Here is a 10,476-nt window from a genome sequence, read left to right as displayed (position 1 = left end):
AAAAAACTTTGTTTTCTTTCAGAGTGAGAGACGGAAAGGAAAAATTAAAAAACCAAATAAAAAATCATGCCTTTTTTCCTCTATAATACTAAAAATAAAAATCCAATCATTTAAATTTATTTAGAATATCTAAAAATAAAAATGAATCATTGATCAGTGATCACATTGTCACCTCAACTGTTAAAAGTAAAACTAAAGATAACAGGTTTATCAAATTGTTGAAATAAAAGTTAACTGATTAAAATTCGTAGTATGCAACCCTAATTAACTGGATCATGCAGCTGCATATAAAATAATGCATTAGATTAGGCTAAAGCTGACATTAAACACCTAGATTAACTAAATATGAAATATCTCTGTCCATATCCTTCTTTACTTCCAGTCAGCCTAGCAATCAGTTCCTGAAAGTGAATATGATTCTCCCTCAAGTTCTACCATGTTTAATCGCTCGTTCAACTTTATTTCTATCGTGTCGTCTTTCTTTTCGTGAATAGTACGCTACAACAAAATATCAGCAATCAGTGTGTCAAAGTGAATATTTAAAACAAACTTAGTTTAGTAAAACAATAAAATTATGAAGCATAAGTACTCCAATAGGTTTACATTTCGCTGAACACAATGACAAATAATTGATGTCTTATACCTCACAAAAGTTTCCATGTTTGTTTATGATGACGATGCTATTTCTGGCGCTGCTACTACTCGAACACTCTGAATTCAATTCGTCTTCTCCTTCAAAACTGCAGAAATAATTACTGAGTGTTCAACTTAAACTGTGTCCAACAACTAATACGGGCAAATTTATGTTCAGACAAATTTTATGTGATAATGAATACTGATTCCGAATAGATTTTAAAAGATTCAAGTAAGTCTCTTTCCTTCCCAATCACCAATAACAATATTAATCAATCTCAATGAACAAAGGCAATAAACGGAGTAAAATATCTGAGGACCGAACTTACTGATCGTTTTTGTGACCGATGGTGAGTTGGGTTGGGTATCCTCGTGGTATAAAACTGACGTCGTTTTCTTTTTCTGCTTTAATAGATCTCATTTTCTTGTGAGTCTTACGTTTTGAAATGATATCTGGAAGATCTGAATACACTGGGTCTGAATATGAGCTGACACTGTCCCATTCAGATTCTAAATCTGAGGAATCTGAGTCCGCTTCAGCGATTTGTACTGTGACCACCGGTGGTACTGGTACCCCTGGTACCGGTGGTACTGGTACCACTGGTACCGGTGGGACACTATCCGTATTAGCCACGCTCACAGCTGGCTTGTTATCAGCATAAAAATGAATTTCAGCACTTGCAGAATGCTCATTATCTGCGTAGATATTTTCTGCAAACAGTTCATTCATGTCTGCATACAAATTCTCTTCTGGAGCTTCATATTCTGTACCCACAATAGGATAAGTATTGTTTACTACTATGGGGTCCCCTGAAGTCAATGAGGTAGTCTGCCGGGTGGTTGGATGATCCAAATTGAGTTCGTCGGGGATGCAATAAATTTGCTCGTCATCTCCGCTCTCTTCCAGAGGCTCAGGGAAGAACACATGCATTTGAACTTCACAAATAGGGTCCATGGTGAAGGAACTTTCAGTTGCCAACTGATTGTTGGCAGTGTTAATTTTAGTTAATGGACGGGCAGATAAGATAGGAGAGTTTTGCAGGGTCGAGCTGTTTAACGATGTACTCAGCATTGGGTTTGAAATGACACGCGAATTTAGTTTCTTCTGTTTCCGACCTGAAAACGTTGTGAGCTATCAAGTTTGAAAACTCAGCTCTGCAGCTAAATATGAATATCATAAAGTGCTCTTGATCGAAGAGTTAAAAGACTGCTGTCAGTGTTAAATAGACGGATAAAACCAAAAAATGGGCATATTATATATGCCCATTTATTCCTCAACATTTGGCCAAATGGGCATGTGCATGAATACTGAATAGAGCTAGAGTTACCCCGCTAAATAGAGTCATACCAACTATTTACCTATGACCTAACTTGCACTGTACCTTGTTCGTTTGAGCCAGTACCACTGTTTGATATCCCTGAACTTTTCTTGTTCGTGCAGTTGAATTTTTTCAGCCAGAATTTTCTAGTGTCCTCCTTCAAAACAACGTAGAAGAGAAATATGTAAAAACCCTGAAATTAAAATATGGTGAATAATAAAAGAGATACTTTACAACCTGCAGATACCTAAAATTATTTTTCTCCCGGTTCAACTAGATTCAATAATCAAAGTTATGGTTTAATTTATCTTAACATAGATTCTAACATAAATTATTTACAAGTTACAACGTACATATGTAACATGTATGGACAACTATGAATAGTGGACTGAAAGCTTCAATACGAGAGGAAAGGTACAGAAATTCTCTTACTTGTGGAGCATTTAATACTATGAACAGCCATCTGAACACGATACTGATTTTACCGTAGTTCAAACTGTTCATTAAAAGGAAGAATCCTATGATCCAACTCAATCCGAGCAAAGTTGAAACTGCTAGAGCTGATTGGAGTTGTTTCTGAAAAGGTGTTGATTCAAATAAACTTGTTGTATTATGAAAATTTACCTTTTTTTTCATTTCGACGCACTTTATTTTGGATTCAACAAACCTTTAAAATTTGAACCCTAGAAAATAAAATAGCCTAAATAACTTAAATAGCTTAAATAGCTTAAATAACTTACGGTTCTCATTTTGACAATTGTCTGAGCTTTGGTCTTGTTAGCCTTCACAATAACCCGTGCAATGAAGGTGAACATTATCCAATTTGCTACAACACCTAGCACAACAGGGCCATAGAAGGTCACTAGTCCGTAGGGGTACTTTACAAAACACCTGCAAATAATAATTTAGCTGTGCTTCAGTTTTCTAAATTTTCATATAAATATCCATAATATAAGTGGACCTATGTACATTTTAGATAAAGTACAGATATAGAAATAAATATAGATCAAGATATAGATTGTACTTACAACAAAAAAAGAAATAACCTCTTAAATGTTAAAAGGACAAAAAAGTAAACTCACGTTTTGGGATCAGCATACTCTGTATACTCCCCACTCTGTACACGTCCCCACACTAGACCAATTAATGGAAACATGAGGGGAACACCCCATCCAAATATACTGTATTTTAGCAGAGCCTGTGTAATGTAGGTTCCGAACACCCTTATAAGAGCTATGTACATTGTAACTGCTTCTACTATCATCCAACTTAGCTGACATAGCCAGAAATAGTTCAGAAGAAACGCCACCTGAAATTTAAACTCTCAGAGCCACATTTATAATTGTTGGTTTAAAGACTAAACTAATTTAGAGGTAACATTACAGATTACGACAGATTAATAAATGTAATGATATAATAATATAATAATAATTACATAAACTCACAACAGAACAAGGAATGCTAGGTTTAGCATTCTCCTCTGCAGCAACGAACAAGTCCATCAGGTAGAAGCAAACAATAGAGATAATCAGAGATAAGACAAGCATGAGATTTACTTGCGTTGACTTCATCTTCAAACTTTTCCTGAGAAAGTAATATTTATTAGTTGCGGCGGAGTGTGAGGCTGGCAAGATATTTATTGATTAAATAATCAAAAGCGGAATACGTTTCCTTGATAAGAGAGTGTTAAGTAGGATTGAAATTTCAAGCTTATCAGAAAGATTCTATATTCGAAGCTTATCTGTGTGAACTTGTTGGGAAGGGTTGCAGCAAGAGTCAGAAGAAGGCAGAAGAGACTGATTCCCAGCAGAATATGGGACACTAGCTCCTCTAAATAGTTTTCCTCGCTCGTAAACGACTGAAAAATACCGATGTAAATTAAATTTTCGAGAACGCTGACGGGTTGCATACATTTTAAAACCCAATTTATTAGTCATCGAAAATGGTCCTAAGTTTGTCACATGAACTGAAATTTGTTGTGTTGAATTTAATAAACGGATTTACCATGAGAACAGCAAAACTAGTCAAATGATCACAGAAACAAGTGACATCGGTTTGTTTGTTTATTTCATTGTAGCTTGTAACGGTAAAACAACCTGCATCACTCCATGCTGAAATTAGTTGTTAAGTTAAATAATTCATCAACTATTAAGTTACAAACTTCTTTCCAGTTTTTTTTAAGTTGAAAAATTGTATCAACAATTTGATCATCCTAAATCTCACTTGTATTTAATGTTTCGTAGAATTTGCATTTAAGTTGACTGTTAACTAGAGTTTTCCGTTTCGTAAAGCTGTGCACTTTCAGCTCAGTTTCATCCTGAGTTGATTAGCTATTAGTTATCAGGGAGCAGAAGCTTTTTACTCCTAACTTCCTTGTGTCATTTGTCCTTGTCTCTTCAAACCGGATAATATCCAGATATCAGAATTAACTAACCTTCACTGTAAAGCTAATATCTTAACTAACCTTCACTGTAAAGCTAATATTGACTGATTGGTCTGGACCCAATGGTATCTTCTTGCCCGAATTATCCAAGTCCACAATGTTGATATCCGAAATAACAGTCGCAACCAACGAAACCTATAATAGTTATTACTTAAAAGGAAGTTCACGAGCACACGAAGAAAAAACCTGCAATACAAAATCAAATTTTGCGTATTATCAATGTCACTTACTTCCTCTTCAGCTTTAAACTCATCAGCCTGCGCTTTAACTTCGGGATCCTCGGATATTCTCTGAGCAATTGTTTCGAATGCGTCCTGTGCTGAAGATCTTGGAGATATTGCATTGGAAGGAAATGATTTGTCTGTTTCGTAGTACACTGCAGTTGCCACATGATTTCCTTCTGTTGTTAATTCAGCCTGGTTGGGAATGGATCATTGGATATGGATCATATGGATCGGTAAAGATTGAAAACTTCTTGCCCTAAGATTTAAAAAAAGCTTCTATACTATAAATTCTGCAAGCATTCAGAAACAGGAACAGAACTCACCTTAAAGAATGTATCATATGCACCGTCTTTGTTTGTGCTTCCTTGTATAACATTGGTATTACCGGCAAGTACCAAAACGTTTTTCTTTTCCGGTGTATCCCCATATTCACTCACCGAAGCAACGGCGAAACCTTGAAAAAACGGGGACTTGGTTACAAAGCACGTGGTGGCATGGATCACTAGTTCATATTTAGTACTCCCCTATTCAAGAAATGTAATATGGCTATTATCTGTATGAAAAACAAGTCGTGTCCTATTCGTGGGCTATTCCCGTTATTAAATGTGCGATTGAAAACATTTCTATTGAAGTCTATCTATTTATAACGAGACTGTAATTTTAAAAAGGTGTAAACAATCATTAAGTGCCCTTAAAAAACTTAAAACTGGCGCACATTTGTAAATTGTGCTGCTAGTGCTATGAGGAACAAACCCGTAAAACCGGCTACAGAATCACAAACTCACCGACAGAGTTCAAAGGTTTGAAAGTATTTGTCCCTTGATCAGCAATCTCACTAACAATCTTCACGGCTGATTCTCTTAACTTGTCACTTGTACCATCCTTTCTCAATTCATCCACCTCTGTGTTCGTTTGGACGTTATCCACCGTCGCTATCAGGTTGTCAAGGGTCGCATCTGATATTTCTAAATCAGGAGCAACAAGGATTTCGTCAATTATTTGTACAGTACTCTGAACGTCTGCGGAGCTCATTTGTTCTGCTGAATCACTGGTGGTATCCTTGATTTTATCAGATATGGAGTCCTGTGTGCCCTCTGTCATAATTTGAAGTTGAACTTCCTGCAATACGAACAGTAATTTGAGAGGGATGTTGGGCGGCGCACTTATTAGTTATTAGGTTAATTCTTTTGGAAATGTTTAGTCTAATATTACTAAGAATCCTGTCAAAAGAAAAATGGCAGGACCCCATTATCATGATTATTACCTTAAGGATGTCGTTAATGTCATTTGAAACTGCAGAAGGACAGGAGGAAAAATCTGTATCTTCGAAAAAGCCGGTCTCTGAGCAAAACTTACGAGCATATGAATCTTTCTGAAATTATTAATGTCAGAAAGTTTTACGATTGTACGAAACATGATTGTTGATTTAAAATGTAAACACAATATTTCAATATTTGGTGACTGATCATCAATCATGGAAATTTGCATTCAAACAATGATCGCTAATATTTGTAGGATTATTTGTAGGATTATTTGTAGGAATATTAAGGATTATTCAGTGAAAATCATCAAATCAAAATCACAATTAAAACACTTTACGTTATAGTAGCAGAATGATATCGCGAAAGCACTCGATTCTGTCTTTGGCCAGCTGTAATCACCATACACTGTGCTATATTCACTGATACTGGAACATATTTCAGGACTGGAGGGCTTTTCTGGCTTTTCTGAAAACGCATAATTGAAACAAGGGTTGTTGTGACTTGCGATTTAAGGGAAACAACAATGAACAAAATTTAGAAATTTTAAATCGCAATGTTTGATTCGAGACGTTAACAAGAACATTAACAAGTCCACAGTTGAACAATTAATTTTTCAAACCACATATCTCCGAGAAAACAATCTGGTCTCCCGGCACCTCACAAGTCAAGAAACCAGTTTCAGCTAAGCAACTGTATGTTACTGTGTCTTTATATCTTAGAAACTTATCCGTGTATGCTTCACCCGTAGTAAAATCGGAGAAGTCGACCGGATAAGTTCCCGGCAGGGTGAATTCGCACACCTCTGAAAGATAAAACTCTCACCAAAAGTGATTGAAGTGACTGATAACCGGGTAGTTATTGATCATGATTATATTATTGGTGATTGAGTGGATTAGTTGTCATAGCTGTTCGACTAGGTGAAACTATGAAACTCATACTCGTGATGAACTACTGATAATAGAATCATGTTTAACTATAAATTTTGTAATTCAATTGGATCGTTTATAATCAATTAGATTCAATTACCATGACATTGTCCTGGATCATATCTTAAGGAGGCACAGGTCTGCTCCGACCTTCCTTCCATCTGTAGAGAATACCCCTCACTACAGAACGTTTGGATTAGGGTACCAGCTGTCACTTTAGTTTCAGGTTTGATCGATCTGCGCCCTCCAACTTCTTCATTCACCGTGCAAACTTCTAAAATTAGGAGGTTTAGACGTTTCTTGAATCATGGCTGGAAATTATTTAAAACTGCAAAAGGGAGCTGATAAGAGGGGAACGAGGTGATCTCTTATCAAACAAGGAATTTGAGAGACCCTAGGCTTAGTGTTCATAAACACATGATTATATGGCGGAGTGACAGGTTGAACGAGGAATCAAGAATAGGATATATTAAAGTTAAACAAACCTGCGGGAGAGACACAGTCAGTGTCCAGTCTTGATCCAACACGAAGCGTTATTCTACCATCGGGACAAGAGAGACACTCGGTCATCCCAATGTCACTACCGAACTCGTTCAGGGGACACGGGTCACACGTGTCAGATTTGGAGTTGTGGAACTGACCAATGTCACAAGGCACTGGAAATTGTAGTCGATTGTTAGTTGTGTTTATTTTTGAAGAAAATTAAATCTGAAATTACGAAAACAATATTGTTATATCGGAATTCCAAGTGTCCGAAAAAATTAGGATGTTTTCCAGCTCCTATGCGGTGAAACATTAAAACAATATATCTAATTGTAAGAAACTTACGGCAAATACTGCGTTCATTTGTCAGTTGTACCTTTACCAGGCCTAGCTGGCAGGTTTCTTTCACTTCGATAGTGTGATCATTGTTACTTTTGAATGTTTTTCCATCGATGGTCAAAATAAAGTCGCTCTCCCCAAGAGATGAACTGAGATTTTCATTGATAATATTTAGATATTTGCTAGATCCGCTTTGATCTTCTGATTCGGAACCGATATTGAACTCAATAACTGTTGTTATTTGTAAGCTGCCGTCATCTAAAACCACGCACGTAACATCCTAGAAGAGTACATTGTTAACTGTTTTTATAATTTATTAAATTTCTGTGTGTCAGCTTTATTAAATCTTATATTATGACAACCAAATAAATTCAAATATCTTGTTTTAATGGCAAGCATTAACGGTGCAATATAACATACTGACATACTGACATACTGACATACCGACATACTGACATACTGACATACTGACATGCTGACATACTGACATACTGACATACTGACATACTGACATACTGACATACTGACATACTGACATACTGACATACTGACATACTGACATACCGACATACTGACATACTTACTCCGATTTCCATGAAGCTGCACGGAAAGAACTTTGATTCCTGGGATTCCCCAAAGCACTGCCCAATAACTCCTCCTAGACTAGGAAGACTCAGTAAAACTGACTCTCCTATGTTGGAAGGGCATTTGGCGGAGAAGTCCTGACCAGAGTCTACCGAGCGAGATTGACGGTCGTTTTCATTAGTTGCAGAGAATGTTGAAACCCATTTGATAACAGGAATTTCACTTTGAATCGCTGAAAAGTCGGTATTATTATTACGAAGTCCATGAGATCAACCGTTTAAAGGGCATTGATTTCAGTGGAAAGTCAATAAAAGACCCAGCCAACTGACCTCTGCAAGACGGGAAGTCGCCGAGAGGATTCTTATCGGTCACGTGTGACCACCGTGAAGTAGCTGGATCGCATGTTAACACCATTTCAGAGACCACCTCCACTCTTTCTGACATCGTTACAGTGAACTTCATCGAGGTGTCCGTGCAGTAGTAAGTACACTCGGTGAAGTTACTGCAGGTGATCTTAGAAAACTCTCCGTTCATGACAAGAAGAGCACATTTGGGTTCAGAATTCTCATCAGGGGATGTATCAGGACAAGCAGTTCCATTAGAACCAGGTTCACAGTCCACTGAAATTAACAACATTGGTATACAAAGGAACAGAATTGAGAAATATAACTATGTTAGCTTCAGTAATATCACATTGGATCAAATGCCGGCATCATGATTATTAAACTCGCCCATTGGTTTATGTTTTGTAAAAAGTATGAAACTCTTGGCAAATCGAGGTGCGATCTTAACAATAAAATTATACGCAGTATCTAAAACCTTACCTGTACGGAAAATTTCGAAGACTTTGATCTCCCCAATAGTCAGGACAGCATCATGATCATAGGTGGAGTTGATCGTCACATACACTGCATCACCTATCACTCCGTTACAAGTAACACCGTAGTGTGTTCTGTCACTCGCGGACAGTGAAGAAGTACCGCAAATATATTCTTCTCTACCGTCCATCACTATTACTTGCAGAGTACCATAATGGTCAGATCCGTACTTATTTTGATTAGGTTTGATAGAAACTTCATCTATACCATGCTGCCGTCCCAACTCTATTCTAATGTTGTTGTGGCTGCTTTGGGAAACCATTTGCCAATGCAGGGGTATCTCTTGGCGCTTGATATCTGCAAATCAAAGACAATGTTTCTCAAAAGCACGGCATGTACAAGAAAAATGGAATGAATTTGAACGATATCTGTAATATAATTTGATCATTCATCTTCTTTTTTACGCCATTTAATTGAATATATTTTACTCACACCGAAACAATATGTAAATCCTGGAACAAATAGACTAACCATCTTTCTGGGCAGGGACATTAGGGCAGTACGGCTCGCAGCCACATTGGCGTGAACCATCCAAGCAACCACAATTGTAACAACCATGACTTGCAAGCTGGTGACCACGGTAAAAAGCATCGTCAGCACATTTAGTGCAGAAGGAGCTCCCTGTTAGTGTTTGTGTATTGATTAATTGGTTAATTAAATTAATTGATTATTTGGTTAATTAGATTAATTGATTAAGACACCTCAGACTATTTAGTGTTTATAAATATGAGATATAATGTCCAGGAAAACGTTCGCGAAAGTGAAAGCTGTTTAAAATGGGCGGTAAATGAAATCGATAATTCGAGGTAAAGAGGAGGATAAACAAGAAATTATCGAAACCCACCAGTAAGTCTAATTTGTGCCAAGTCATACTGTTCTGTGTTACTTCCGGGAAATCGGTTAAAACCCTGGCAATCATACCACCCTGCAAATATAGGCTTAATTCATCCACCACTGATTACTTGCTCGAAACTTGTACCTCTATTTCGGCTTTGATCATCATAATAATATAGGATAACAGTTTAAAGTTTAAACACAACAACATTGCGCAGTTATAGTGGTGAAAATGGCAAAATGATAGACTCAGTAATAATGTTCTACGTACTCAGTATGCAAAAAACTGATAGATAAGAAATTATGATACATCACGAAACAAAAGTAAACCTTCATAAGAGGAGCCAGGGTTCCTGATCGTATAAACACAATATAGGACTGGGGAACCAATACACTCCAGTTCCGTTTCACATGTATATACATTATATACATTATATACATTATATACATTATATACATTATATACATTATACATTTAACATGTACCTTCATAAGAGGAGCCAGGGTTCCTGATCGTATAAACACAATATAGGACTGGGGAACCAATACA

The 10,476-nt window shown here is 36.8% G+C and overlaps 1 protein-coding gene across 1 annotated transcript; it reads right to left on the bottom strand.

Annotated features, from left to right (window-relative positions):
• Positions 1 to 14: 14 nt before the first annotated feature.
• Positions 15 to 10,314, bottom strand: LOC134816267 (uncharacterized). The gene is made up of 27 exons (XM_063825025.1): positions 10,257 to 10,314; positions 9,937 to 10,017; positions 9,564 to 9,713; positions 9,039 to 9,389; positions 8,544 to 8,834; positions 8,214 to 8,446; positions 7,636 to 7,909; positions 7,293 to 7,463; positions 6,908 to 7,081; positions 6,501 to 6,683; positions 6,219 to 6,346; positions 5,884 to 5,991; positions 5,405 to 5,738; positions 4,943 to 5,073; positions 4,626 to 4,811; positions 4,417 to 4,530; positions 4,176 to 4,269; positions 3,957 to 4,063; positions 3,704 to 3,810; positions 3,398 to 3,536; positions 3,035 to 3,261; positions 2,693 to 2,843; positions 2,385 to 2,528; positions 2,016 to 2,145; positions 963 to 1,749; positions 644 to 740; positions 15 to 498 (listed from the first exon to the last, which is right to left on the bottom strand). The coding sequence occupies exons 4-27, from the start codon at positions 9,352 to 9,354 to the stop codon at positions 388 to 390; spliced, it is 4,737 nt and encodes a 1,578-aa protein (XP_063681095.1). The 5' UTR covers positions 9,355 to 9,389; positions 9,564 to 9,713; positions 9,937 to 10,017; positions 10,257 to 10,314; the 3' UTR covers positions 15 to 387.
• Between the last annotated feature and the right edge of the window lie 162 nt (positions 10,315 to 10,476).

The sequence above is a fragment of the Bolinopsis microptera genome, chromosome 6 (genome assembly GCF_026151205.1).
Source record: "Bolinopsis microptera isolate Bmic1 chromosome 6, MBARI_Bmic_1.0, whole genome shotgun sequence".
Classification (NCBI taxonomy): Eukaryota; Metazoa; Ctenophora; class Tentaculata; order Lobata; family Bolinopsidae; genus Bolinopsis; species Bolinopsis microptera.
The sequence above is the reverse complement of the archived record's forward strand: the minus strand, read 5'-3'. Positions and strand labels throughout refer to the sequence as shown.

What these genes read in the sequence shown, in the direction of transcription:
- LOC134816267 (XM_063825025.1), bottom strand. Translation starts at nt 9,354, where the DNA reads ATGGTTTCCCAAAGCAGCCACAACAACATTAGAATAGAGTTGGGACGG. An exon ending in TGATCCAGGACAATGTCATG is followed by an intron (nt 6,684 to 6,907) that starts GTAATTGAATCT and finishes TTTATCTTTCAG; the next exon opens with AGGTGTGCGAATTCACCCTG. An exon ending in CTAGTTTTGCTGTTCTCATG is followed by an intron (nt 3,811 to 3,956) that starts GTAAATCCGTTT and finishes GGTATTTTTCAG; the next exon opens with TCGTTTACGAGCGAGGAAAA.